Source organism: Cyrtonyx montezumae, unplaced genomic scaffold, assembly GCF_038088225.1.
Source record: "Cyrtonyx montezumae isolate F1298 unplaced genomic scaffold, pur_monq_1.0 scaffold_7, whole genome shotgun sequence".
Lineage (NCBI taxonomy): Eukaryota > Metazoa > Chordata > Aves > Galliformes > Odontophoridae > Cyrtonyx > Cyrtonyx montezumae.
This window is the reverse complement of record NW_027072078.1, coordinates 10,592,796-10,609,324: the sequence shown is the minus strand read 5'-3', so window position 1 is coordinate 10,609,324 and position 16,529 is coordinate 10,592,796. Positions and strand designations below refer to the sequence as shown.

Sequence of the window (16,529 nt, the reverse complement as noted above, 5' to 3'; positions counted from 1 at the left end):
ACTATCTGTGCAAGTTCAGAAACCTTTATCACAACACATAAGAATAATTTTCTTGAATACACCTACAAAGGAGCTGTACAGAACTTCTGTATTATATGCTCATTTAGGTAAATGCTAACACAGCAAAGAAAACACGTTAACTGCTGTTTTACAACTCACATTTCAAATAAATGCACAAATTCATAATATATAATATACGTATCTCACTTCAGATACAAAGAAAGATAGGAGCGTCCCCATGTTTTATGCTGCATGTAGCAGTAGGTTCTCTGTGATTGTGAGATATTTAAATCTTGGCAATTTTTGTCATCCACAAGAAAATATCACTTAAAGCTCTATTTATATTCATTCTATTCACAGTAGCAGCTGAATGGACACACTCCCCTGGTGCCACTTCATGCTTGAACTCCAGACTTCTGGTTTTTTTAGTTTTTCTTTTTTTAAAAAAAGCACCGTTTCCAATGGGTGGCAAATACTGGCTGTTTTCAAATGCTCAATTTGAAAAGACTTCTTGACTCAAGGCATAAAGATTATCAACTAACCAAATTCAAAGGAAGGCCATTTGGGCCATTTGGTGATGGGTTACATCACCTTGGTAGTTCAAGTTTGTTTTGTTTTTGAACTCTCTTACAAGGCTTACTTTTACCACTTGTTCCTCAGAGCTAGACAATGCGTGGATAGGAATGCACTTATTTTCCCCCAGTACATGAAAGATATTTGCTGTTGCTAAACAAGGGAGAAATATGTGGGTCACTCCAAATGTAATGCCTCCTAGTTATTTCCACAAAAAACACAACAGCTACAAGGAGTACAATAACATTATTTGATAGAGCAAATTTTCAGCTAAAAAAAGTTATTTTTCTACAGTCACAGCTTTCATTTATGTGTTTTCACCAGTGACAAACGAGAGCCTGTCATGCTCATAAAAATCTATACCACCAGAGGTGACCTACTGTTTCACAACTGCTATGACAGCATCATTGCTAGGAAAACATTTCTCATGTAATCCAACATTTACTGTGCTCGTATCCACTGTTCGGTCTCCATAAAAATTCAGCAAGCATCAATGAATGTCACTGGATGCCATTTTCACCACATGGAAGAAATCAATGACACACCTTTGCTCCATCTGCATTTCCACATCAGACACCATTTTGACAGACTGCCCCTCTGCTGCCGCCCACCACAACGGCAGCAACATGTAATAGGATATTGGTGGGAAGGTTCATCCTCTATTGTCATATCACCAATCTTTGACTCTGATGTTGTGGGCCAACGCAGTACAATAGGAGCCGTTACTTTCGGAGTAGAATTTTGATGCATTTGTGACTAGTTTGCTCACATTTCTGCATCTTTGTCTGTAATTCTTAGTACACGATGACACTTTCTGACAGCTGTTTCAGTACATTAACACAAACTATTATCAAAACTATTCTGAAATAAAATAGCTATGGAATAAGCCCCTTAGAGAATCATTATGAATTATCTAATGTTTCCGTATCACTGGGCTATATTAAAAGCCTCATAATGTTGATTTATTTTTTTTTTTTACAATATACTGGGCTTCTGAAACACTGAGTTTCTAGTATCTTTGAAGCATCCATCCTCAAGTCACAAAATTTTGAGAGGATTTCCTCATATTTTGCCAGTATTCCTACACAATGTTTCTCACAGACTTCAGGGAAAGTTCAAAATTCTTGCCATTATGTATTTATCAGAAAAGTGCTATTTAAATGCAAGTGACCTTTCACAAGAGATGGCCACATGATGCAAAATACAAAGCCAGATATAGATTTAGAACATCTCAAAGCTTCAATGGAGTCTTGGTTCAGCCATTATAAATATCAAAGCTATTTACAAAATTTAGATTGAGGTTTAAATGTCAATGTATGCATCAAGTTCAGGGGTTTGTGGGCCCAGTTATCCGCTTCAGAAGTATTCCCAATTTCCATTAGTAGTCTGTCTCCAGCAGCGAATCATATTATAACATACTTTAAAGAGCATTAGTTTTCAAGAGAAAAAGGTCTGCAACAAGAATTGAGCTAAAAAAACCAAAAAACCTCAGGGAGAATAGATCAACAGCCAGGTAAAGTTCACACTGTGAAGAAACAAAGATAACAGCAGGATCAACTATAAGAAATGAATGGCAGTGTCATAACCATCTGAATTTCAGAAGAACAGAACACATACACTACAGGCAACGAATACTTTAGGATGTAGTTAAATCCCTCATGCCTTAGTGGAAAAAAAGTATTGTACTTACCATCTATGAAAGCTTGGACAGCTTTATCTACATTGTTATCAAACTGCTGCAGCACCAGAACTATTTCATTATTGCTTTTGTTTGGAACAACTGATCGGATTGCATTGATCTGGAAGGAAAAGAAGGAAGATAAAGAATGTGATAAAGCTATGTATTATTAAGAAAACAAAGTACTGTGCAAATGTCCATTTATATAAACGCTAACAATATACAACGATGACATTGCTTTATACAGGTACGATGTCCTCACCTGCCTCATGCAACAAAAGGAAGCAACTTCTTCAAGAGATCAAAACAGAGAACTAGTAGTCAGCATACTTGGAACCAAATCCTACCCTTAACTATATCTGTAGAACCTGAGCTTATAGTATTTGCCCTTAGGTTTCTTTCTTAAATGGTCTGTTTGCTATCATGTGACTTAACCCACAACACCTTTGAGTATATAGCTACTTCAACAAGGTTGTTGTGATGCTTTACTGAACTGAAGTTATAATGACTGGTGTCTTTTTGACATTTGGAAAGTAATTGTGTGTGCAAAAAAAGTCACAGGCTAAGGGGAAGCAGTATCACTTTTAAAAGTTCTAGTACCTGGCCAGTATAATATTGGCTTGCTGTTCCACGTATATCTGAGCAGAAAGCTTGTGCACCAGATCTCTTAAAAAAAAGGACAAGCACTTCCTTCAGGATACTTTATGAGTCATCTGTTACAGCCATCAACAATTCTGACACTGTAATGCAATTCCATAGAATTTCCTATTCTTGTATTGTCTTTGTTACTCTCATACCAAATTGTCATTCAATCCACTACTTTCTTTTAATATACTACTGCTGGAATCACACTGACCATTAACTTTCTCAAGTAATTACTTGAAAGTAAATGAAACTGAATGATTATATTGTTTTAATGCTTGGTTATACAAGTATCTTGCAAAAAAAAAACCCAAAACTTAAAGCCTACCACAGCAGTTTGTAAAAATACAAGAATCAGTGCCCAAATCAGTAAAGTTGCTCCAAATTATCTGAGCTACTCTTCTCCAACTATCCAGCACACATATACTATTACAAACTATTTTCTGCAATGCAGAAATTCAACTGCTTTCTTTGCCCCTATCTGAAGAAATACACTCTTGTGTACTTTAATTATCAAATCAAAATGTCATTGTGCTAATTTCTGTTTGATGAACACTGTTGGTCTTTTCACAATGCCATGAAAATACTGAATTGTGAAAATATAAACACATGAAGATATGCCTGTTTGTGTAATAGAGATAGGTGAGAGTATTCACATCACCTTGACTTAGCTGTCCAGTTAAATGCTGAAGAAAGACCAATCTAGATACACATTATCACATCTTTACCAGTGGAGGCACCAGAAGGCAACTCAGACTAATAATCATATTTATTACTAAAATGTTATTTAGATGCTTTACATCAACTTCCATCTTCAGTCATACTGTTTCCTGCGTACTAACATAAGCCACAACTTATTTCAACTTCTGTTAACAGGCAGTGACTAAAGGCTCCGATTCATGATGCCTGCTAGATTTTGCCTCAGCACAGCAGATGGTAGGTACTTGCTTCAGGTCCATCCACGCAGGAACCAGTTTTCTGGATAAGTTAACCTAGAAGGCCATTTCTGACTTCAGCAGACAAATTTAGTGACTCTGCTTTGTCAGAATTGACTTTTCTCCTGTTCACCACCCTATCGCTCATCTCCCTGCAGCTTCAAATTTGTCCACAACATAACAAACTCAGCCTTGGACAACTCAGGCCATAACTATCATTTATATAGTTTCAAAATTAGCAACTAGAGCATGGTACAAGAGTCAAGTTGCTTGTCTCATATTCAAGGACCCTTCCCAAAGGCCCATCTAATCATGTGTCTACTGTGCTTGCCTCATGGCTTAGCAAGATTTGCCCACAAGCTAGGGTCCCAGCCCAACAGCTAGCTGCACTGGAAATTCCAGCAAACAAAAATATCATTGTGTTGGAAGTTGAGACAGTCTAAGTGATCAAATGAGCTGCCGGCATCGCCAGGAACTATCTAGAAAAAAATCTGTCTGCTCAAGCTCCTCTCTTCAGTTGGTATGCATTAGTGGGAGGGAGGGAACAAAACAAAGACAAACGACCTAGCAACTGTGAGTACAGCTCTTTATGCACTGCAGGCATTCTAGGTAAAAACCATCTCAAATTAATAGAATGCACTAAGAAAACCCAAGAAAAATGTGTTTTATTCATTCCCTAATTGTGGCACCAGCACTTGTGGCAACTGCTAACAGAAAAAATAGCAAAAAAAATTTAGTCTATTCCTGCCATTCCCATAAGCATGGAAATTTCACATGGCTGCTAGGTCCTTCCTCACTATGAGAGGTCTGGAAGCCTTAAGAAGCATCTGGAAACTACAAAGTGAGGCCAAGACCACAAGATGAACCAGGCAACTTGCCACACACTGCAGTTTGGAAATTTTTGATTAATAGAAAAATGAAAATTAAAATTAAAAGCTACTCTGTGCTTGATCCCACCCCTCCCCCCCCACCCTCCTAGTATTGCAACCCAAAACTGAAAACGTATGGACATGTTCTAGTTATGGAGATAACCCAAAAAAAGCAAGATGAGGCTCTAAGGGAAGAACATTTGCTAATGCAGAGAAAAGATATTATGCATGTGACCAGTTCTGTAGACACAGTTCTGTTTTATTTGGACCACATAAAAATTCAGTTTAGGGGAGTATTTACATACAGCAGAGCTCTATGGTTTTACTGCAAAAAAAAAATTGCCATTGTTGACTGTTAGAAAAGATACTTTCTGGAGAAAAAAATAACTGTATAAGAATTTTCATGTTAAGATTCTTTAGCAAATGAGTATCAGATTGTACAGTAAAGCATTTTGGACTTTGGGAAAATCCAAACCAGAAGATGATTAACAAACACACTATTAATCAGCTTCCCTTGTGTACATACGGATACCCACTCAGGTATTAGTACTTCTGCTTTCCAGATTTCTGCAGTGACTTATTTAGGATAAGAGAGATGAAGACTAGAATTTCTAACCTGTGGGACAAGTGTTCCAAAACAACAAAAGCAGATATAAAAACAGAACTTCAACAACAGAGAAATCACAAAAGGTTTTTCACCAAAATTAAAATACTTTGCCTTAAAAATTTTTAGGAATAAAATGAAATAAACTAGACATGCTCTCTTTCTCTGGAATTTCAAAGTCAGCCAGATTTGCGTGCGTCAGACATTAACGTCTCCAACATATACACTGACTATTTCATCCAGAATAAACTGGAAATGTTGTATACATACAATGAAAAATGTCAGTGATTTTGGGACTTCAAAAAATAATGGACAAATGCATGCAAGTCGCAAATTCTAACCTAACAGCCTACCTGACAGGAGGACAAGGACACGCTGAGGAAGACAAGGTCATACAACAGTCTTAGCCCAGAAACAGGAACTTCACGGTCCTTAACATTCTATCACTTAGTTCCCTTACTCCAACTTCAAAACCTATGTAGACTTCTACATTAGAACTTGAGGTCTGCTTCTACATGCAAAATGCATCCTATATATTTCTAGAAAGAAACATGGGGATATACAAGAAAACACTGAAGGAAGAGGTGAACAACCTTCCTGAAAGCGTAAGCCTAACATAAATGCACTTACACAGCTGAAGGTCATAAAAGCCTGCCCTTTGCCAGTACAGATACACACCTAAATTGCTTACAAGTCTCCAACTGCTTGAGTGAAGTCCGCCACTCTTCAATCCAGATAGCTGTACATAGCTCATTTTTATTAATGGTTAGGTGGGTCAATATCTCAGGGATGGACATACATCCAAATTATATCTCTCTAAACTTACAGTAATCAAACTTACCAAGAATAGCTATCTTTACAACGCATAAGCAACACAAACTAGAACTGGAATAATCCATTACATTGACTTCTCATCAACAAACAAATTCCTTTTAGAAAAACACATCAACCTCGTGAAAAGGATGATCCAAAGAGCCTCATCCTATCACATGACTGATACTGTGTTAATACCTGACAGTCTGCAAGAACAAAATTTGAACGTTAAATTTATTTCCCTGTGTGTGTGGGAGAACAGACAGAGAGCTTTCTCATACTCACTGAAACCTGACCTTAGAAAGAATAACATTAACAGAGAGACTACAGGGAAGTCAAGTATTCTAACAACTTTGAATCATCATGTCTTTATCTAGCATGGATTCCTAAAGAATTTGGGTCATCATTTTGGGCAGCAGACAAGTGTTCTGGGACATATCTTCTAAATCACAAATAACTGCACAGTTAACACCAGCATTAGCTGAGGTGCTGTCACTGGCAGTAGTCATACTCCTGAGCTTTCCCTTCTGTGGCCTGACCAGAGAATTCACTTCCTTCTTGATTTATCGCTGAGAAGGCTAATTCAACATTCCAGTTTACAAAACTACTCTGAAGCTTCCAGAGATCTAAAATATAAAGCCCTATATCTTGAAAACTACTATGTATGCTCAAGAATGTGGAAAGCAGAACCCTTTGTTCCATTTGGTCAGACATATCTGACTGTTCTTCTGAGGATTACTGCTCAACCACATGAAATCTCACTTGGCATTCATTTGCCTAAAATGAAATAAAAATCAATAATAAGATATTTCTGAGGAGTATGACCCAGAAGAGGACACAAATTTTAACTGCTCATTATCTTACATATCTGAAGTCCTTGTGAACACTTATCTTGTGAGAGATCCCTGATGTATCAAGCTTGAAAAGAAATACAGCCTGCCTCAAAGCTGTGAGAAGGAAGCTGTGACAACAGATCACCTAGTCTGCACCCAGAACCAAGCTGACATTCCTGTGTACTCATCCAAGTCCTTTAGGTTTTCCTTCAAGTTTCAGATAGTTCCCAGGCAACTGTAACAACATGGAATCAAGCATTGCCTGCTTGCTGCTCTACTCCATCTGCTCCCCTTTGGCATCATCTCAAAGAGGATGTTTTTGGTGAATAAGTAATATATCCGGGGCTCAGAGAATTTGTTTAAATATTTGTGACATAGTGACAAATTAAACTACTTTGCTGAAAGCTCACGGCTGTTCTGAAGCCCCTGAACACAGCTGCTCTAATCCCTTTGAAGTGAGTTACGATTATGGTCACATACTCATTTAAAATACTTTTAATCACACTTGGTTACAAACACTAACCCATATCCACCTTCATAGTATGAGCTATTAAGTTCAGCAGATTTCCTCTGAGTAGGAGTTAAATTCATTTTTTAAGTACAGTTATCAAAGAACACACAAACGTTTTCTGATCCTGTTTATTTTTACTGTGTCAGTAGTAGATCTTTATGAGCACACATATAGTGCACATACCCACTACAACTGGGGACAGGTAGCAGTGTAAGCCCTGTATGCCTAGATTACAGTTCCAGCTGGGGCTGACACAAATCCTGGATGAGGACCAGAGAAGGAGAGCTGACTACAGTGCTCCACTGGTTTCTGCAATTTATGAAGTTAGCATTAGCAGAGACCCTGACAACGCCGAGAAGGAAAATGTGTTTTCAGAACATCTCATAGCAGAAATGGATAAGGTTTTGAAAAAAACTCCAACAGGAAATTTTTTCATAAATACAGTTGGAATTTTCTGCATAAACAGCTTATTATTTATGTAGGACCCATTCTTCCAGAAGCTTTGCTAACTAGATTAGTTCATTGTGACACACTGAACATATGCTCTTAACTTGTCCTTTGATCAAAATAACAGCTTTGATCAGGTCTGTACCTCAGTATTTGCAATATGTCCTGTTTATCCCATTTCAGATCACTTACAACTGATAAACACAAAACAAATTCTACTTGCTGCGCTTAACCTAGCTTGGGCAAATATCTTGGATTTACAGTGTTCTGCATCCTCCTCTACTATAACTTTTAAACTAATGAAATGGAAATTGGATTTGTGAAGGCACATATTTATAAGAAATATGTATAAATAAAGAGGGTCTGGCTCAGAAAACCTGTTTCACTTGAATAATGGCAGTAGTATTTAGAAACCTAATTCTGTAATACTCTTAACCAAAGTTAAATAGCTCATCAAACAACAGAAGTTCATTTCAGTCCAAAACCAGCAAAGTTGGTTAAGTCCTTTCACATCAACACATGGATATGAAACAGCTGAGAAGGTCAACCTTAAGGAGACCTAGTGAAATCATAGATTGGAAACTGTCTGCTTTTTGTAATGGGAGTTTTAAGACACTACGTTCCTTCCACAACAAATCCTACTATTTCCTTTTGTATGTTGCCCGTCACTTACGAAAACTACAGTTGTGATATTGAAATTCTCCAAAGTATATCTGAATAGAATTGTCTTGCAGCTAACAGAACAAATGTGCTTGTCTGTTCCTACGGTTCTAATGTTTGAAATGAAAATAAAATGAAGCAGCAAATTTCTCTGTGAAACTGCAGCAAAACTTCACCTCAAAGAGAATCCCAAGAAGAGTATTTTCATTTGACTATTTTGCTTATTTCAGTTGACACCAGATCTTGTTCAAACATGACCAGACAAAAAAAAAAAAAAAAAAAAAGATGGTCCTAACAGCAAGTTCAGAAGTTTGGACCATTCCCAATATTTTGTTGAATCAAAACTCAGAGCCACATGTGAGAACTGAACGATTGTTCTGGGGAATGCCTTGTCTTCACTCCCCTCTTGTTAGACAAAGACATTCTAGTTGCTCCAGGAAATGACAAGCTGTTCATATTCTTCACTCCAATTGCTTCTTATTTGGAGACCCCCATCATTCAGAACCTTGGCACCTTTTCTGGTGGAGTACTTGGTTAGTGCTTGAATAATTCAATTAGTTTTATGAAATTATTTTGAATTTAAGTCAATGAGTTTGACCAATTTCATTCTTTAATCCACATAAAGTTTCAAATTGCATGTGCATGATCTGAGCTATTTATAACTCTGTCTTTAAAGACCTTGATAGCAGGAAAAAAGTCCTCAGATACACGGCATTTTTAGGTACAAAGGAAGATAATCAGGAGCAAGAGAGATAACAGTATAGTCAAGGAAGGGTCACAACAAAAGGAATTATTCTGAGATAGGACCTGATGGTAAACTCCTTGCACTAACTACACTGGCACTGTAACCCTAGCTGCAGCTGCTGAAATGCAGGGCTTATATTATTTCATAAAACCTGTGGATTATCTGCATGAAAATATGGTAATAAGAACTGCCTTGGCTCCACACATAAGCATCACAGCTGCAGAAGTCTCTGCCAACTATGCAAACACTCATTAGGCTGACATCACAGGCCAATATTTACGTTACTTTCTTGGGGAAAAAGAAGGGAAGAAGATAAAATAGAATGCTTAACCTATTGACTTTATGAACTATTTTCAACTGAAATGTTATGAGTAAGTTACACAAGTATCAGTATAATACTAAAATTCTCTTAAGACTCACATTAGGAGTAGGGTTTTCTAAAACCTGCAGATGTGAGTATCCTAATTTCAATGAGTATTACTTGAAATGTCTGCCTCATCCATATGTCACCTTTAAAGCAGTGGCAGAAGTTTTATTTCCCTGAATAACTAGAGGCTGATCACAGAAAGTACATGGGGAGACACTATTTAAACAAGAAAAGCAAACGCAAATCAACCAATCAAACATTATGCCAAAATTTCATGGACCCTCTATGTTATTTGTTACAGAGAAACAACAATGAACTTACAGTGCATTTTGAGTTCCACTCTTGCAAAATAAATAAATAAATAAATAAATAAAAATACACAGCTATCATGTTCCATTTAAGTCCTACCAGGATCAAAATCTTAAGTATACCGTCATTTGCAAGCACTGAGGTAGGAAAGAGGGCAGCTACAGAAGGAATTTTATTTTATTCTGTTCTTTTAAAGAAGAACTGATTATATTTGTACTGATGGTGATGGTTGTGTGGAGCACTGAAAAGTAATTAAATTTATAAATCTCATTTTTGTTTCCCAAAAATATTCAACAAATGATGAATAAAAATAAACATTGAACTAATTCCTCTTATGCTTTGCAGCATGACAACTTTGCCCCATACATAGAAATTATTTAAGTGAAAAAGGGTTCTATCTGATTGCTAGGAAACTATAAATATGTCGTGCACAACACACTAAGACGTGCACAAGGTCCTTATATTTTAGCAGCATATGGGCAAATACAGTTAAAGCCAACTCAAAAAGGCATATCTGTTCACCCCATGCTCGCATTTCTAAGGCACAGCTCAACAATAACATGAACGTAGCTTTAGAAGTCTCTGATAGATGAGCCTCCATATTGTAAACCAACAGCATTTTTGAAATGGATGTTTTATGTCCTGTCATGCCAATCACTCTTTAGAACAAGACAGAATTGTTCAGTTGAAGTGGCAGACTGATCATGCTAGCTCTTCAGCAGATATGTACAATATGAAATTTATGCTGTTCAGTTGCTAAGCCTTTACTCAGTAGCTTATTAGACTGCATTTTTCAAAATAAAACCCAGTGATTTTGCAGCAAGATTTAATTGCTGATAATTTAGATTTTAAATTTGGCATAGGAACTTATTAACATTAAACACTGGTGAAAAATATAGCAATAAAAAGAGAAACTATTATAAATAAGTAGATTTGATTTCGTTATTTACCTGCTTTAAAATGTGCATATTCAAACATTTAATTTTAAGATGCAACCATGAGATATTGGACTTTGCACAGCAAATATCGCACTGTGAACAAAAGTCCTGCTGCAGTTCTGCATTCTAAAACTTGTAAAAGACAAACAGGCAATTTATAAAATCCCACACTTGTAAAACTCACTAAGCTAACAACAGAAATTAAGCTACATATTAAATAAGCATAACTTGAATTGACTTACTAAGTTGCATTTTAAGTTTTACTGTAATTTATTCTGGCACTACAGAATGAGTGCAAAATTTATCATGCTACTCAATATTTAAACCCTAGCTGTTATTAAAGACTATGGAAGATGGTCTTCACCAAAATACAAATACACGTTGGCATGCAAATCCTCAACTACAATGAGTAATTCAGCAGCTCAGAGCAAATATTAGGGGAAAAAGGACTAAAAAAAACAAAAACAAAAACCCAGGTGCCTGGGCCGCACATCAGATAAGGAATCATTTCCCATCAAGGAATATAAAAGCAAAATGGTCTTACAAACTTTTGAAAGTAAAGTGAATACTTAGAGAAAGATGGACACGACAATGTGAACTCATACCCAACTGAACTATTAGTGTCATCATTTGCTATCCTGTTTCCTCAGCAACTTCTCTCCTGTGTCAGCAAACAACACTTTGTAACTTTTCTTTTGGGAAACAATTATCTGAAGCTTAAGGAAAAATTGTTTCAGGATCAGTAATCCTGATCTCTAGAGTTCAGGGCTATGTCTTTGTGACCCTGTGGTGTGCTACATGTTATCTTAATTCTCTATCGCTTATTGCAACTTCGCTAGTCTGGAAAGCCACATTTACAGTATCTTGTGGGTGCTACTCATGTCAAATCACTTTCATAACTATCGGTCCACTTAATAGAGAAACTGCAGTTTTGAATGCAAAACTGAAGTTAGGGAAGTTATCTGCTGAATAATATTATCAGTCAGTTGGGAAAAGAGTTAATACAAAAAAAAAACCTATGCTTTTTTTTTCTTTTCCATTGACAGGTCTACAGAGAGTACTTTTACATACCTGACAACCTGCAGGAGGTGTGCAGGTCTTATGATACAGTGGAAGATGACTATGTTTCTCAATTCCACATTGCCTTCACTTTTCTGTATACCCTTCAAGTAGCATATTTTATGAAACACACCCAATTAACTTTACATCGATACCAGAATAAACTTGGGCTTACTAACAGAATTGGGTTCTGGCCCTTAACATACATCACGCTGCCTTAGAATCTGTCACTTAATTATTTCATAAAGCAATTCAAAGAACCCATTATCTTTTTTTCTGAGCTTCCTAAATGTGAAGGTCCATATCTTCCCAAACGTGAAACAAAACAAAATCTGATTTTATAAACACAAGGATTGCATGAATTTATCAAAATCTTAGCTTCTTTTAAAAAATACATTATCACGTTATACTCCTACACTCCTCCTACTTCTTTCTTCTCCTGTTCTTGACAAATTTCCTTGCTTCCCATCTACACTGGTGAGGAATATAATTGAGGCAGATTATCTCTATACATGCTGCCTGCTGGGAGTTAAAAAAAGGTCAGGAAATCTAGCTGTACTCTACATAGCATATAAGCAAAACTGTTCTAGAAGAACAGAGCTCTTTTTAGATAGTTATGCTGCATATCTGTGGTGGCTACAGTAATGGTGGGGTTTGTGTGAGAATATGTGCCCAGCACTGCAGCATTTCAGATACAAGTGGCCTGAAGAACAGCAGTTCTAAGTGCTTTAGATCCCTCAATGCTTCTGAAAGGCCAAGGAAGGCTGTAGCACTAACCAAGTTATGGAGAGGATATACTCATAAAAATAGAATGCAATTAAAAGCAGAGCTACTCAGGTAGGAAAAAAATTCTCCTATTTTAAGGCTCTGTAACTTTAGGAATTGCCTCTAAGTATTACAACATTTTTGGTTAGAAAATATTGTTTCTTCAAAGGCTGAATTTTGTACCATAGCAACCATCAAAGTGCTATTCTCCATAGCATCAGCAATGCACAGTGACCACAAGAGAATAAAAGAAATATATCTGACAAAAACATGGTCTCCTTACAGAAAAGTTAAACTCATTCCTCATCAGCCAAAATTAATATTCTAATCCAAGCAATACCTGTCTATGTACTTAAGTTCATACACAAAGTTAAATTAAAGTTATGTAAGGGAACAGTCCCTGAAGGAGCAGAGATGAAATGTGTATGTGACATCATTTGTGTTTGCACTGTACTGTTACTTGTGCCTACCTTTTCCTTGATATTTACTGGAGAACTGATTTCTGCCATGTCTCTTCTTATGAGAATACTGTCTGTGAAAAGAATAAAAAAAACACAAGAGATCCATTTTTAATCCCAACCTGACAAGGGTACACAAATACAAATTGTATGTGATTACACATAAGCATTGGAGAAACTTGAGAAAACTTACCTTTCCTGCTCAATCTTGCAAAAACAAAAAATAACAAAAAAAACATAAAACAAACCCTAAACAAGTTCAAATCTCATACTCTTCCCAGATTAGTTGTACACACACATTCTAAAAATGCTTCTGAAGTATGAATTGGGATAGGAGGGGTATCATGCTTCTCCTAGCCATGTTTCTTGGACCCTATTCATTATTACTTGATACACCTTTGAGGTTTAAGGAAGAGGAATACCTTAAATGAATTCAACATCTCCTTGTTCTCCTATTCACCAGAAATAATATTTTTGCAAAAAAAAAAAATCACTTTATTGAAGATCCCATCTTAAAAATAAGTTAAAAGAGCTACTACTGCACAGTTTTGTGGGTTTTTTTTCGAAACTAAACTTAAGGATTTAACCACATGCTTCCTTATTTAAGCTAAAAGGGTCTGAATGGTTAAATCTCCAAGTCTGTTCTGAAAATTTAGTCACATAATGGAATTTGCATGTGATTAAGAAACCCTGCAATATCCTATTTCCAGTTACTCAGCCACATAACTGAGAGATATTACACCACATGATGAAGAATTAACACAGAAGGGAGTCCACTTGCCTAATCCTGATTCCATAAAAACCAATGACCTTAGATTTCAATAAGAAACAAACTTGAATCTTCACATTTTTTAAATTAAGTCACACATGAAGAATTACAGCGAAGACGAAGTCAAATGATATAAAGGCTTGGCTTAGTTGCTAAATTTAACTCCAAACTCCAAATGTTTATATTATACAATTTTCTAATTGATAGAAATATTATTTATTATTTATCTTTTATTCACTTGTTTTCTAAATAAAAATATAAGGTTCAGGGAAGCACGTTTTCAAACTTAAGACTTTGTGGTAAGCAGGAAGAAGATGGTAGGAAAAAGAAATGGGAATGCATTTTTGAGTTTGTCTGATGGTGAGTACACACAACAAAAAGGATGCCAGAAGAAGACAAAAAAACCCCATAAAAGTAACCTTTATTAAAGTATCATTAAAAAATGCCTAAAATGAGTAAGGTTCCTCCTGCCATCTGTTCTACTATGTCATGAACACATTTTATCTGTCTATATAAAGCACATACCTTTCATCTATCTCTACTCAGTGGCTCAACCAGTTTGCAAAGACAGACCCCAAGTCTGGCTATGTATCTGGTAAGATTTCTTCCTGGCAGCTGGGTCACTAATGCCTTACCATCTGCTGAATACAGTATTTCAGATTAGAAGACCCCCACACTTCATTGTTGTTTCTCAAATCGAGGATCAAAGAGCTCGAATTAGTTTCTTTGTCATATCCATCTAATGACAGCAGAATGATAAAATGTCAGGAGAAAGCAGGCAGGAAGACTACATGGAACGTGAACTTGGGACAACTGTCATGGTTTTGTGACTTTTGTTGTTGGTATTCCACATCATAACATCATGTACTGCATTGGGAGTTAAAGACTTAATGCTCCAGTTCTGTGGATCATTGATTGTTACAGGTATACCTGTCTCAGAAGAGAAATATGTACTCCAGAGGACTTAGTGTTGCTTTGCACCTTTTTTTCCCCCATTTTCCACTCAAGAGGGAAAGATAAAAACTATTCATGTGTCACAAAACACAAGCTCTTTCCCTTTTGGAGCAGGTGCTCCTTAGCAGTCTCACCTTCAGCGTTAGCATAAGGCCTTCAGTTTTTGGACACTCTCTCTAATTTTATTTGATTTATTAGCTTCAATTCCAATTATATTTTATTATATTGTGTTATTTTGCCTTCTGCTATGAGTAAGAGACAAAGAGACACAAAAGTAAACCACTGACAGACAACTCGATTTCCAATATTTAACAAGAGAACTTAACACTGTCTCAATCCCTATATAACATTTTTCCTTTTACTTCAGTTGTCTGCTGTTTCTCATGCCAAGGAAGCACAGAGCAGGAGATGGAGGCCACCAAATTTCCACAGAGACAGGAAAACCTAGCTCTAAAAATCACACTACCTCATCACTATCCCTTAAAGCTTTTCAGAAGAACATGCTTTCTATCTATCAACATCAAGCTATGTGTTGTGTTGATATTCTTCTGTTTTAATATTTTAATGGTTATTTTACTTGTTTACCCTCATATCTATTATCTAGCAGCTTCAGCAACATTACAGACAAACAAGTCTGTTCTCTTGCATACACTTATACCAATACATACATTGTAATAAGTTAAAAAAGCACAGTATCAAGAGAAACAACTGAAAAAAAAAAACCCTAGGAAAACTTTGGAACACATCACAGAAAACAAATACAACAAGGTTTGTAGCCAACAAACCCCTGTGATCCTAAAAACTATTAATATATAAAACCAACAAATAATGGGAAAATATGTCACTAAATCTTCAAATTCTGCTTTTTCAGCATACTGTACCAATTTTGAACCAAAACTGTATAGTGTAAAACTACATCTTGTATGAAGTAAATTAATGAATAAATAATGATCTTAGAGAAAAACCCAAACCTGCCAGTTCATGTTAGTTTGAAGACAGTAGCTAAATAATGCACCTAATTTTAAATTTGCTGATTAAACCATGCAACAACAGCACTTAGCCATATTTAATCTTTGTAGCAATGCTCTGACCCACTTTAAAATGAGACACACAACACCTTGCCAGAGTTGACTCGCCTCTCCTTTGCTCCGTGTTCCAGGTCTTACTACAATAATTACTACAATAATAGTTTTCTACTGATGAATGTGATGCTGGTTCAAGCTGGCTTACAATTGCAAGTTGTACCAGGACTGAGCAAGCCACACAAAACAGATCTTCAAAAAAGAGGTACGTTTCTTCTCGTCTTCTTGCCGCCCCCCCCCCACCCCACATCCTCCATGATCCAACCAGATCATGAACTAAGGCAACATCAGTTTTTGTAAATAGAGTCATTCCTCTACAGTTCAGACTTTTCATTAATATGCATATTATGGATGTCAAGATGAAGATGCTAAAATTGAACTGGAGCTATTTTCCTTTCACTCTCTACAAGGGCAGATATTCAAATAACCTGCATCAAACACTTGCTCTTTTATATAACTCACAGTCCAGCACAACTAGCTACATAAAATACAAAATATTCATTGAAATCTCAGTGTAT

At 36.4% G+C, this 16,529-nt stretch overlaps 1 protein-coding gene across 1 annotated transcript in view; it reads right to left on the bottom strand.

Annotated features, from left to right (window-relative positions):
• The window catches only part of SPATS2L (spermatogenesis associated serine rich 2 like), a 56,031-nt gene that overhangs the window by 25,002 nt on the left and 14,500 nt on the right, over nt 1–16,529 (bottom strand). Inside the window, exons 2-3 of the mRNA XM_065750363.1 lie at nt 13,219–13,280; nt 2,264–2,372 (exon numbers count right to left, since the gene is read on the bottom strand). Of these exons, the coding sequence (XP_065606435.1) occupies nt 2,264–2,372; nt 13,219–13,257 (148 nt within the window). The 5' untranslated portion in view covers nt 13,258–13,280. The remainder of the gene's footprint in view (nt 1–2,263; nt 2,373–13,218; nt 13,281–16,529) is intronic.